The sequence below is a fragment of the Eurosta solidaginis genome, chromosome 4, assembly GCF_040869045.1.
Source record: "Eurosta solidaginis isolate ZX-2024a chromosome 4, ASM4086904v1, whole genome shotgun sequence".
Classification (NCBI taxonomy): Eukaryota; Metazoa; Arthropoda; class Insecta; order Diptera; family Tephritidae; genus Eurosta; species Eurosta solidaginis.
In genome coordinates, this window is record NC_090322.1 from 803,893 (window position 1) to 818,637 (window position 14,745).

The window sequence follows — 14,745 nt, forward strand, 5'->3', positions numbered from 1 at the left end:
ATACATACCTACATATGTGTATGTATTTATGTTTGCATGAATTTCATTATATGCCCACAATAAACAAAAACGGACGTGGGCAATATGTTTTTCGTTGTTTGGTCCAATATTCATATATATTTGGTTACAAATGTAGACGAATTTGTTTCAATTTTGTTCACATCTCATAGCAGGTAGCAGGACGCGTGCTGTCGATCAACGTTAAATTGCGGAATGTCCTTTGTGCAAGTCATTTACGTCCCAAGCTGTCTGAATGTGCTAAATTAGCTAAATTCTTCAGCAGTTCTTCTTGTCCATTGGTTAGCAAATAAACAGAATGCTTCCACACACACACACACACACACACACACACACACGCACACACACACACACACACAAATCATATACATAAATATTATTCCCTGTAGGTTTGCATGTGAACTTTTATTGATTTGAGTGCCAATAGTAGCGAGTAAAGAGCACCGCAAATATGCGCATGCGCAACAATCAGATACTGGCGCCGTAAACAATAGCTGCATTAATGAATGTCCCATGCGATGCGCCTCCATGGTGTTTGGGCAAAAGTACCAAATTGATTATAGATCATTATCATTTGATTAACCCCTATGGGGGAACATTATTCATTAACTAAAATATCTCTTCATGAGTACCGGCCATGTTTTCACGACGATTGCCGTTAAATTCATCTAAATTGCGTCGTCAAAGAGATATAAAATGACTGCATTGTTAAAATTCAAGTATTAAAAAATTGTTTGCTGTATTAGAAGCTCGTTGTTGTTGTCGTGGCAGTGCTTCGCCCCATCTAACATGTGCTACCACTCACAAATTGTCATCAATAACCTATAACAGGAGTCCGAGGAAACTTGGAGGTTCAACAGGGTGGGGGCAGAGAGATAAAGGTGTTCGAGGCGTTGGTTCCTCAATGCAATTGAAATGGTTGGTATCATGTGGGGACACTATATAAGCAGGATATACATTGGGTATGTCGGGGTGAATTCTAGATACATAAGTAATAAGATCGAAGCTGAGATAGAATGACGCCCATCTCCCTGGGGAGGTTGCTTTACTCTACTGTGAGTTTAGGGTATTTGTCTTTAAGTACGGGGTTCATCGTGCTCTCTCTGGGATAGTAGTGGAGGACAAACATAGGAAATGAAAAGAAAGGAAGAAAAAAGAAAATAGGATAGAGGAAGAAAATATGAGAAACAAAAAGCGGAACCGAAACCTGGTGGCGTGTTGTCGATTTGTTATCAAAGTGTTTACGGTTTTTTTATAGATAGCAACCGTTTTCAACGAGTTATTGGATTGCTATCGACGGGCGTTTTATACTTGTATTTCTTTTCGACGAGTTGTCGATTTCTCAACCATTTGTTATAGGTATAGCCTAGTTATCGATTTGTTATCGAAAAGTTATAAATTTGTTATCGATAACAAACGTTATCGGGGTTTTATCGACATGTTATCGATTTTTCTAACGATTTACTGGAGCATTTCCAGAGCTTTCTTCTTTCTAAAATATTGGAATAAAATTAGATGCTTTGTACATATTCGTGTCCTGAGAAAATGTCACAAGCTTGTTATTTTCGATAAATGAAAACAAAGTGCAAATGCTTCTAACTCTCAAATGGCTCATAACTCTTTGATAATTATGTACAAATAAATTACGTAATTCCGGTTCCCATGATTTGTTTACCTTTACTCAGTTGATCATTAAGTTGTTTTGTGTAAGCTCGACATGATTTCTATTTTGTATACAAACAACAAAACGTGTATTTTAAAAGAGTTTTCATTTAATGCCCACGGAAAAGCGCCCACATCGCCTTGACTGCCTTGACGGCTTTGCTTGTTTCCTGTCCGCGCTATTTTTATTCATGTTTGACAAGGGTCATCTACATATAAATAAATGTATGTACGCATGTCTGTCATGTGATCACCCTTTCACAGTTGAATGGCTAAGGAAAAACCGCGTATTGTTTCCAAGCGCACATCATAGCCATTGGTCAATTAAACAAACGCCCAAAGAAAAGCCATATGAGAATCAAAACATTTCAGTAGCCAGCAGTACAACAACGCCATTCCATCGCTGGATCATTACACAAAATCTATGATACTTGTTTGTATTTGTCTTTTTCCGGTATCACCACTGAGACTGCGGGTTGTTTAATGGTCTACGAAAATTTTGTTTGCTATCACTGCCTTGTCCAACAAAGTAATTAAGGAAGTATTTATTGTAACTTGGTCTACTGTTCCGCTACTAATTCGACGTAAATCATACGCCATTTACAATTCGTGCGCGTAACGTCTTTGTCTCGGTTGCGCTGAAACCGCGGCCAGACCATGCTGACGGCGCCGGTGTGTGTCAGAGGTCAGTTGACATTGTCATTCATTTTACTGTACGAAAAATTGTCCAGCCATTCCTTTCAACATAATTTGCATTTATTAAAATTACACGCAAAAGAAAGTGTCCCGTAGGCAGCGCCAGAACTGCAGCGGTTGATTGATGAGTTTGGAAGGCGATCGCAACGATTTGACGTAATTATTGATGGGATGAAAAGGAAAGTGAAAGCTGCAGCCGACATTTTTACAAAATGATTTTTTAAGCTCTTCTTCTTTCTTTGGTTTCAAAACACAAGAGACCGGGTGCGGCTGTTTGTTGAGCCGTTTCCCATCTAGCTAATTAAGCAGATATTTGCTGAGAAAACTGTCACATATGCAACATCTTCACACGTATGATAGCCGACTGTTTGTTGTGCCCAACAAAGTTTCTTTTTATATCTACATAAACGCTGTGATTGATCCTGTTTAGGGATAGGGCATATTCGAGTTTGTTTTGCCTTCAACTCACATAAAATGCACGAAATGTACCTTTTTATTTAAATTTAATTGCACCAACAACATTACCCAAATCATAAGATGCCGCACGTTGCAGAAGTGAAGGAAGAGTTGTACCTCGTCCCAACTGAGAATTCTTGAAATCATTTTTCGCAGCACAAAATGTTGGGTTGTTTTGGTACATAATTTTTTTTTGCTGACTTCCGTAATTTACATTTAACCCTTTTTTCGAGGCATTTTTTGATAAGGTGAAACGAGCTTTAAGGACGAACAGTCATCCGGATATGAGAGTCCGTTCGTTGGACCGCACTGAGTAAGATTGACATCTTTCGTAACACTGAAATTGATTAAATTGAAAACGGTAACTTTAAAAGGACAAAAAAAAGACATTAGCAAAGGAAAATTAATGGAAACGAGGCGCAGTTTGGAGGGCTGTGTAAAATCTGGAAATTAAATTATGCAGATTGCGTATGACAAGTTGGTTACGAGCGAGAAATGGCTGCCTGCAGTGACCCACGTTGCGGTGAAAATGCAAAGAACATAATAATTTGCATAATAAATTAACAAAATGACTGGATTTACATACAAAGTAGCAAAATAGGTATAAATAAAGAGAAGATATTTCAAGATTATTTATTTACGTACATTAAACCGTTTCAGAAATAAATATCTGTTTGTGTCGGAAATTGTTATAACGAAACCCGCCTGGAAGCGGAGGGAAGGGCAGGCCTCCACTGTATTTTAAAGCTGAAGTGTAGAGGTACTTCTCGTCACTTGGTTTCTCTAACTGGTGTTAGTTATCGTGAAGACAAAAAGTCTAGTTCGCTTTGCTTAAATCAACCAGAATCGCCTAAGCGATTAGCCACCAATTAAAGAAGAAGGAGATATTAATTGCCGTGTTTGGTGCTCGAATATAAGATATTGTAACGAATATTAGCAGCACTAAGGGATACTATCATCTCTAAGCCGATGCTAAGCAGTGAATTTTTTTTTTTTGTTTTTTTTTGTGCGGGGAGGCTGAAAAATTCCTAATGCACCATAATTGCTGCCGTCGCAGCAACCGTGTGTCCTTAGACTAAAAAACAGCCCCGTTCTGGAACCGTGGCCCACCCCGGCACCACTTTCGCATTACTTCAGGGTGGCGTTCCATATTTCTCATTTTTTAAGAGCCTACTGTTTTCCCTGCGTCCAGGTTCCCGCTATTTGCTCTGAGTGTCCATTTAATCGCCATTGCTTCGCATGCGCATTTCTCTGCGCTCCCGCACGCTGCTAATATATATTTTTGATGGGTCTGTTTAGATCCATACCACACTGGTGCTGCGTATAGTATTATTGAGCTGGTTACTGTGGTCAATAGCTGACGTGTAGCTTCGCTCGGGCCACCAATGTTAGGCATTATTCGCATAAGTGATCCATTAACTAAGCAGTGACTTGTATGCACATCAATAATTCAATCATTATGTCTACACATATGTACGTACACGCAGCGGAGAAGCAACGCACAACCACATGCATAAATCTGAGATACTCCGAAAGTATGCAATGGTTTTGCAAGTGTCGCTCACACATACAACCGCACGGGGTATGAGCGGAGCTGTAAAATCATGCATCTGTAGTTACAGCTGAGTAATTTTATAGCTGATAACTAACTAGTAAGTTCTGGAAATAGAAAAGCCTAGAAATATGCAACGAGGAAATCAGACAGTATAAAAGGCAGCAACAGTAGAGGTACGACAATCAGTTTGATTTAAGACGCTATCTGGCGAGCAATAGTAGTGTTATTGTGAAGAACTTTAATAAACGCCATATTGCATTATTGAAAAGTGGAGTTATTTATTCAAAAGTTTAGTGATTCGAACGTTAGCAGACGGTTGCAAATAAGACGAATTGTGGTAAATTCGTTACAATATGTTTTGAATCAAACTGCTGCTGTTATTTGGAAAATGTTGTAAGTTGCCTAATGATCATTTCAAATAATTTCTGCAGCATACCATGCATGTTGGGTATACTTTTAAGGTTTGAAATCAAACGATTTTGAATTTCACGTTGAAAAAAGTATTTACACATTATACGTCGCTTTGAATGCTGGAAAAATATTCCCGAAACACATTTCCATTCCAATCAATTAAAAAATAAACATACTATTTAAATAAATTGCAATATGCTCCACGTGCCAACACAATACCAACCGACACTGAAGAAACTTCTGAGCCTTTTGCGAAAAAAAGCAAACATTTTTTTTGACACAGTCTAATGCGTGTGAATCCGTAGCTGCATATGCAGGCGTTAAATATTGGCGCGCTTTTACTAAAACATTGAAATGTGCGATCATCATAAAAGGGCACTGGAGTACAATACATAATTTTATCCAACATTTGCTCCAAAAAAAATCTTCAAGATTCGTTATAAAGCACATTGAGTTGCTCTGAATACCGAGAATAAATGGCACAATTACAAGGATAACAGAGATAGATCATAACTGAAAAGGGCAACAAAACAAAAAAAGCAATAAGAAAAATAAAAGAAGGCTGCAATGAAACATCGAAGCGGCGCATCCAATGGAGGAACGGAAGCAAAAGATACATTGTTAATAATCATCAATTCAAGTATAAAACGCCTAAGGATCTAGAAGAATTTCATCACTTTTCCGCATCGCTTAAGATTTTCTTTTCTAAATATAAGATGCTTTGTCAAAAGATGATGCCGCCGGATATGTTGAAGAATGTAACAATCTTACTGCGATTAATCAAATTCTCTCAGGTTGCATGCATGCTTATGTGTGTGTGTGTGTGTTTGTGTGGCACAAAGTATCTGTGAATAATGACAGTTGCGGAGGAAAGGAATCAGGAGTTCGCGCTAAGTGTTTCTCATACCATTTAATTTAAATGGTGAATGTACATATAACGGTACTAACAACAGTTCGTCTAGAAAGGTTGAAATGCCAAACACTCGAATAGGAAATTGAATATAAAATAGTTGTATTATATCTCCGGTCTTTTGTGCAAAAATTCCAGTAGAGGACGAGCCCAGCATAAGTGGAACTATTTATAGTTAAAATTGACAGCAGACAGCAGCAGGTGTGTAATGATCTGTGTTTCTTATTACGTACATATACATCTGCACAAACTTAGTACGGACTGCTAAGTGCGTGCACAACTTTATCCATGCTTATGAAATAAGTGTTTATAAAATCAGTACTTCCAAGTTTTATTCTGTTGTTTCAACCGACTTTCTTAATGTTTTGACATCCCTTATTAAAAAATGAAATCTTAACAGAGGAAATGTAAGTCATTGTGGATAAAACAAGTGAAGATCATAGACGTAAAATTAAAAAATAGAACCGATCACAATTTTTAAAGTTACTATCGTGGCCTCACCCTGCTACTCTTTCTAGCACCCGCTGAAGATAGCAGGCTGCATGCAACGCCATACTGAACATCCTGTCAAAACGCTGCCAAGACGCTAAAAAGTGGTAGTCTCCTGCCAGTTGACGGATAACATATCACACTTGTTTTATACGCAGTGTTGTAAGTAATGTAGTTCTATTGTTTTGACATTTGCGGGGCAGTGCTGCCAACTATTTTATTGGGCTATACGCAATTGCCGATGAGGGTTTTTAGTCGCATATGTAGATGTATATACATGAAAAAAAACACGTCTAATATACCGAAGACTGCTGCTATGTGCGATTTCTGGTTATTTCCAAATATAAGAAAAAATTGGACGTAAAAGGTCTTGTTGATTTATGCAGTTAATTCCAATGATAAGCTTAAAAAGCAAAACCCACAAGACTGTTGTGATAAGTGAATATTCCTAATCAATGTCAATGAAATTGAAAGATAAAAACACCCCTGCTAGACAGAGCTGACGGAAACTCCAACACTTTAACAGAATTTTTCACATCACTAATGCACTCGCATAAATATTTTCTTTTATTCCTATGGAAAACCATGGTATGTATGTGTATGCATACACGTATACAAAATGTTTACATCAGGTTTGTCATGTCGCTTCTAGCAACCTGATGGAAACTTTGCTTTACGCTGTACGCGCCATATCTGTCAATTGATGCCTCAAATGACTGATAGCTGTCTAGCAAGGACGAAGATTGAAAAAATAGCACAAATTGCTTAGTACTTTTTCGGCGAACTGTTGTTAGTCCCCTCGCATTATGTTTGATGCATATCAAATGTTGTTGCAGGATGAAATTATTACAGCCGCTGCACATGCATATGGTTAGTAATGTATTGAAGCATTAGTGCATGTGTGTGTGTGTGAAAATGTGCAAAATGCGCTCTGATTACTGATTGATGGCGCTCAACAGCAGATTTAATCCTTTTACAGCACAACAATGCACCATCCGAACAATTAAATTCATCAACAGTAGGCAAAAATCTAAATCGATAATTCGATTTGCAACATTTATTCGTTTTTAAAAACACATTCATCTTGTGAAAACAATTTTTTTTTGTTACTGCAGTGCAACTTTGAATAGCGACAACTGAACTGGGGGAGCAAGAAAAAACGTTGCAATGAAAACTACTTGGATGTGGGACACTTGAGACGAGCGTATGCATGTACATATGTATGTATTTTCACTGTGAGGGCGCGTGCAACAATAGCAACATTCACTTTTAACGTTAACCCTTACAGTGCCCGGCAGCGACACACACCATTTAAATGCTCTTAAGCATTTCACCTACAACAAAAGCCAGCCGTAAGGGAGGTCCTTGCTGCAATGCAATTTGTATGACAGTCGTCGCCAACGCAATTGTTTGCCTTCAATTGTTGTCATTGATGTTGTTGATACTTGACTCGTGCTACTCTCAACGACAGATGTCCTTTGGCTAAACGTGCCGTTTCCGTCTGTGGCATATGTCGCTAAATTACCATCTTGGCTGTTTTTGGCGCAAAAATTATGTTAGCAGTGTGTGCTAAATACTACACACACATACAAACACATACATACATGCATACACAGACATGTCGAATGCTGCTCTAGAATGCACAATATTACCAATAAATTGTTTTCTTAGCGCGCTCATATTAGCTATTTATGTTTACAGGAATATGCGACAGTGTTTGTGCTCGTGATTCACATTTACGCATTCATGTCGCATTCATTCACTCATTTATGTATGTACTTTTCAATCAAGTCTTCTTTGTACCTTCATCATATCCTTTTACATCCTCATACTTCGTATTTAAGATCCTTTACTTTTCTTTATATTGTTGTTGATGTGCGATGTGTTTGCCTTTGTTGGAATTGTGTCACATTTTCGCAGTTAAATCAGACCAGCTGCAAGAGCCAACAACAATTCAAATAGCAACACAGATCGCTTTATATTGCAAAATTTCATACAAAGAAGTTTTTAAAAAATTATTTATGCATTTACCTTGTTGTACCGACTTTGTACGTTTGTCTGGCTGAGTCGAATGTAGAAAAACTTGCTCTAGTCAAGAATAACCAAATGGATTTACTACCTTCTTATTTTTTTTTTTTTAATAAATGCCCAGAAGCTCATTATGCTAAGATATGCAAGTGGGAAAAGATACTGAAGTTGAAACTTGGACAATAAGCAGGAAAATTAAAACAAAATGAAACAGAAAAATATTACAAAATGTTACAGATTGCTCCCTAAATTCTGTATTGTTTTGTGAAATTGTCCTGGAAAAATAAAAATTTCCTTGTAACTATTTGATGCACGTCTGTGATAAGTGGGTAGAGGGAGGGAGGGGATCGGTAGTCACATTTGTGGTGATAATACTTTAGAACGTTTCTCAAGTATTAACATGGGAATGGGGAAGCTTTAGTTTCAGAGCTAGATCAAAATCATCAAGGTAGAAAAAAATATTCGTTGATACGTGAAAGATGTTTAACGATATTATCTAATGTTTTACTGAAGACTACCAGAAAATATTAAGAGACAATTTATTGTTACTCTGCCAGAGATCTCTTACTCTGCTTCCTCACCTTCGTCAGTATTTTCCACTAACCGGACTTGCCTTCGCTCTTGAAGTCCGTCTTATCACTTCCTTCTACCCTGGCCTGCGATTCCACGCTCAATCGATCTTCCTTGGTTCAGCGAGGGGTACAATGGGTCTAAGTTGATAGCGTGCAAAAATATCGCGATCTTAAATTGTTGTTTTTGAGTACCGACACAGGCCCGGACGCTACTCTGCGGTCTACAAACAAGGGCCCGTACTATATATTTCAAAGGACAACAATTAGAACACATTAGAAAGAGAAGAGGTAGAAAAGGAACTAGATGTATGTTGCAAAGATGCAGGGGGTTAAAGCAAGCTTAACGGCATATGTGTAAAAAGGGGAAAAACAGTCAAATAATGCTGCGGATCATACAAACAAGCCTTCGGCACAGTGAAGTGGCATCGAGGGGTCTCCTTGGATCCTTTAAAAGTATTCCTTCTGACGTGGCGCAGAAGGCAAGACCTATCCTGTTCTAAGTTTTTTTAATTTTAGCCCTGAGGACCTAGCGGAAGTAGTCATTCGGGAGGCCCTTATCCTGGCATCTTGCTACATTGTTCACTACGTGAGAGGCCCGCCTGAAGAGTTCTGAAAGAAGAAGTGTACATGGGACAGCTCGTCAATGGCCTGGACGATAATGCGCAGCACAGGGCGTGCGCAGGTAACGAAACGAAACTATAGAGGCGAGTGCTTGATTAATTATGCATCCCAGAGTTATTTAAATATAGCCAAATGAGTTTCCTCCTAAATATGTTGAGATAACGTCAAGTAATGTGCTAGTTACCACATTTAGTTCTGAAATGATATATTTATAAAGGTGTGATTTGAGTCCATCCTTCAGAGGCCATCGTTTTACGACCATACTTATACCAATTTCAACGTGCATCCAAAGAGAATAGAGGAGGGCAAAGCTTTGGAAAACCCTAGAGCAACGAGATGGCCCAGCTCCAAAAATTCTTATTAGGCACGAATCTTGATCAACTGGACAAGGTGACCACTGCAGAAAAGTTGGAGGAATTCAACAACATCGCAAACAAAACTAAATCCTGCGCTCTAAGGAGATTCAGTAAAAGCATAGCCGCCATGGTAAAGCAAAGCACTTTGGTTTTTTCGGAAGCATATGGGGGATACTTAAAACTGACAGGAGTTGTGGACCGTGTGGAGCGCTGGAACGAATATAAAGATCTGTTAAGGATCTACAAATGGGAAATTGGCATAGCAGAGAGATGCTCATAGAAAAAATTCTGTGCTGATATCGAATACTGAAGTGAAACAGCAAGATTACGAAAGGTTCTTTCCAGCGACGAAATAATTCAGAGACTAATGAGTAAACTGAAGAGTACCTAGTGTACTTAACAATGAGTGGATGGTGACAATTTTCTCCAGGTTCAAACGGAATATTCATTGTCATGCTGAACGATCATAGAAGGGCTCAGGATAATCTTTGATGGATGCATACGACAGAATCATGAGCCACAATTGCGTTGTCTTCCTACCAAAGGCGGAGAAGATCAGGCATTTGTACGCCAAGGACTACACGCCCATTAGCACAATATATTTCTTGCACAAACGCCTTGCAAGGCAGGGGCGAGGGAACCGGTGCAATCGGATGATTTTAGGTCGATTCATCTCTCGGGAGAATTTATCTATAGGTGTGTTGTTGTTCTAAACTTCAACATTTCAGTTTATTTCACTTGTTCCATTTTGACTTCAAGTGACTGTACGTGTTTGTAGTGCCTTCAACCAAGTACTTCTCCTTCTATTTTAATTTACATACAAACAATTTATTGCCCCACAAGTACCAATTCTAATGCGGGCGTTTAAGAACATTAACAACGGAAGCAAACATTAAACACCATAACGGCAGCTGGTGGCTTGTCCATTCTAGTTTTGCAGAATTCACATGCTGTCAGTACATTTCCCATGCCCTTTTGAAAAGTGGCTAATATGGAGTTTTCAGTTATTGCCCTTCAAATTGATCACCGCTGCCATTGTTGTACTTACTGGTAATTTCCATATGACACCACCCGAGATACCGTTTCTCTTCATCTAAGCATAACTTAGTCATGGTTTGTGACCACCTGTATATATGTTTGAATATGCACGTTATTTACTTACCAGCGGAATATTAATGGGCTCAAAACAACCCCGCACAGTTGAAGTGCCACAGTAAAGTGGCACCAATTAAACTTATTCGAGTTAGCGACCAGAAAAGTGAAAAAAATTGTAAAATTTAAATAGTTTTTTTATGAAATAGGGGCAGATATGGAAGACAGGCGTATGTATGTTTGTATGTACACTTCTGCACGAATCCTACTTTAACGAATATAGAATTTACCTTCTTTGGTTACTCCCCAAAGGACACAATCGTCTGTGCATCTGAATGAATAATTAAAACGGCATTCATCGTGGGAAAATTATTAAATTTAATTAAATACAACTTTATTTGGCTATAAAATGCGAAAAATTTAATCTTATGTAGCAACAACAAAACAGGCAACAAATTAACGTAAAAATATGTATGTTTGGTTGTTTCCATGTATAACCACATTTAATCAGGCACCAGTGATGTTCATGGGCATGTCTCATGGACTAGCCATTAGGGTTTCATTCGAAAAGCTGAGACGTCGCTTTGTCGCATCCAGTGCGGGCGAATCATTATTTTCCAGCGCATTCACAATTGGCGCAAAAACGATTCCGTTGTTTATTGAATAATCTTCCGGCTCGCTGCAAGAGTTGTGCCCACTATCTGGGCTTGCATCTTCTAACGTTTTAGAACTAAGCTCTAACTTTTCTGTCGAAACATTTTCTTCTACAATCGCAGGTATGTCATACGTGGCGTCTGTGGTACTTTTATCGCCCATTTTTGATCCCTTCCTTTTCCGACGCACGGCACGTTGTCGCCTCAGGTGAAAAATGTTGGTATCTTGTAGTCGACGCAGACGATTTCTTGCCCCAATAGGTGAACGTACTTCGCGTTCACTAAATATTTCAGCAGCAGCCATTTTAGCTGGCAAAGAACGTCTTTTCTTGTGCGTAGGTTGGGTTAAAGGTGCTTCGTGTCGTGTTTCACACCAAAACTCGCTCAAATCATTCGCCGGATCTTCTGCTCTTGTATATGTGGGAGACATTACGGAGCGTTGGTGATTTTGAAATTGTCTCGCAAATTTTATGTGTCTCTTCTCTTTGCGTGTGCTTTCAAGTATCGCATCTATCATACGCTCTAGCGTCTGATCGCCCATCTTCGATGAGCTCAACGATTGTGTATCGTCCCGTGCACTATTCACCGATAGGAATGTGCTTTGCGGGTTTTGCATTGTGCAATTTGTAGCCTTTGAAGTATTGAACGCAGAATGAGTTTGCAATAGAGTTTCGTTATGATCTGGTGGTAAATAACGTGGCTTATCGAAGTATGTATCCGCGATGCCCAAGCCACGTAATGCCAATATCGGTCCAGGCACAAGTCCACATGGCGAATACTCGACTTCGAGCGTGGGTAGTGTGGCTGCGTAATTGGTTGGATTATTTCGTGCTACTTTACAGCTACCTAGCAGCTGATTAGGTGTACGCGCCACTGACGATATATGATTTGGTGTAGCAGTTGTGCAGGCGGCGTTGACACTTTCACTAGGTATGATGTTGCTCAAGTCTTTGAGACTGTTTAGACGACGTAAAGGACAGCTTCTCGCATACGAGTTGGCGTTTGGCTGCAGCGGTGTGGATGTAATCTGTTCTTCAAGCTGATTTTCTTTTTCTAGCCAACTTTGTAAGCGACGCGAAAGATACAAGTCAGGGGATTTTCTTTTCACTCTCTGTCGTCTTGCAGAGGGAGTGCGTGTTTGTGCGATGGGTGTTTGGTTGGGCCCATTCTGCTTTTTTGGAGACAAGCAAACTAATGTTTTAAGCTGCGTGTCGACGCTGTTCCCATTCGCATCGGTTGCTGTTAGATATGAGAGACGCGGTGTGTGGACTGCCCATTTGAGCATGTTTGAATTGATTTTAATTAAATAACTGTAGGAAGAGAAAATACGTTAGATTAGCTTACAATATAAAGGCTACTGAATAAGTAATAGCTTGGCTAGAAACTAATTTTCGTGCTCTAATAAAAACGTCTGTCTTAACTCCGCGCGCACTTTTTAATTTTTGGGTTTCGAATTACTCTTCGCAGTTTGAATCAAAACTCAACGCTCGTCTTCAATTTAATTTACCGTGCGCTTGTGGTAATTTGCAAATCTTTTATGCTAAATTCGCTTCTATTGAAAAGGGCGCTCGGTGTGGCAAATTAAGGGTCTAGCAGCCAAGTCAGCCAGCCAGCCAGCCAGCGTTAGTTCCAGCTGCGCAATGAAGGCAAATTTTGAATTGAATAAAAGCTGAGCCAAACAAAAAGCAATGAATATCAAGTTTACGTATGATTGACTTCGCCACATTTCGTAAGCACAGAAGCAGTCTGCAAAAATGCCGCCTTTTGTCGCTGGCGCATGCATTGGAATTCACGATTTTTGAGAATAAGTTGTTGTTGTTTGCAGATTCTTACAATTTGGTTGTGGCTCCATGTGAAATCACTGAACCTCGCGCACAACATAAACCAGTAAAGACAAAGCAAACAGAAAAATGTAAATGAATCAAAACGTGTTTTGGGCGGTGATTTTGCAATGTTTTTTTTTGCGGACACAATTTTTTAATTTTTTAATTTTTATGTTCGACAAGAAGTTGGCCTGCCTTTAGCAGCGGTTTGGTTTGTTCGAATTTTCGTCCTTTGAAACGCGCGCTTTGTGTTTGTACGTTTTATTTCATTTATGCGTGAAGTGGTCTTAAGTGTTGCTCGAGTGGTTTCGATGGTTGTACGAGTACTGCATTGCGGGCTGGCAAGCGATTGTTCGTTTCATGTAGCTGCGCATGCGCATTTGCAGTTTGGCCACTTCAATTGGTTAAGCATTGATCGATTACATCTAAAGTAATTTTGGCAAAGTTCACAGATTTTAAGTGCACTTAAATGGTATTTAAATAATTTGCAAATAACTAAAATTTTTCAAGTGCTCGATCAAATTTTTTCTTATTTTTTGAGATATAGGGTGTTTGTTGGTGGCGGGAATATTTGACAATCACTTATTCTCTTTTCTTACAGTTCACTAGTTTTTTGTATAGATATATTTTAAAAAGTATATTCTCACTTAATCCTTTACCTTTTTCGTAAAACAATCGTTCCTATGTTTTAACACTGTTAATGTGTTTTTATTTTTAATTTTGATTTTTGTGATTCGTTACTAATTTTTTTTGTGTGGATATCACGTAAACATTTAGTTCTTTATTGTTACTTTTTTCGTATTCGCGCTGTAGAATAAAATTTCACGTCCGCTCAGCTCTGTGTACAAAACTCGAATATCAGCTGGAATTTCAGGCGCATAGCAGCACAGTTCGCTCCCTCGTTGTCTACGACTTCAGTTGTTGACACACCACCAAATGTAAAGAGAACAAACTCTCCGCTAAATATCCTTATAATATATAAAGGTCGCTATCACTAGGTGTGCGTTCAACAGGGGTTGGTTGGTAATGGAGAGTTAGGAAGAGTTTAAGTGTTAGTAGGCGCATTTCAGAACTTGGAATTCAGGAACAGTTAGATTTATAGATGACTTAAGTTTAAATTAATTAGGCTTTTTTCGTAAATTTGACATTTTAGATTCACGAGAATATAGCACACACTCCCAACCACACCAGCGTCAACACTGAAAAATAGTGCTGTCCTTTTGATAAAAATTCAGACGTCGATGCGGACTCTGCGTTTCATAGTTAACTCTCTTAGCCAGTATCGGAAATAAGGGAAATGTGTACATGATGTATTCCACAGCCTCCGTCCACGATTTCCACATTTACAAAAACCATTTTGTGGACATGAGTTGAAAAGAGGCAGTGAAAGTGAGTACTCGGCC

The 14,745-nt window shown here is 38.9% G+C and overlaps 2 protein-coding genes across 2 annotated transcripts in view; one reads left to right on the top strand and one right to left on the bottom strand.

Moving 5' to 3' along the window:
* The window catches only part of LOC137248384 (uncharacterized), a 65,417-nt gene that overhangs the window by 13,543 nt on the left and 37,129 nt on the right, over nt 1–14,745 (top strand). The window lies entirely within an intron of this gene.
* LOC137247525 (uncharacterized) lies at nt 11,361–12,804 on the bottom strand. The gene has a single exon (XM_067778516.1). The coding sequence runs from the start codon at nt 12,802–12,804 to the stop codon at nt 11,404–11,406; it is 1,401 nt and encodes a 466-aa protein (XP_067634617.1). The 3' UTR covers nt 11,361–11,403.

What these genes read in the sequence shown, in the direction of transcription:
- LOC137247525 (XM_067778516.1), bottom strand. Translation starts at nt 12,804, where the DNA reads ATGCTCAAATGGGCAGTCCACACACCGCGTCTCTCATATCTAACAGCA.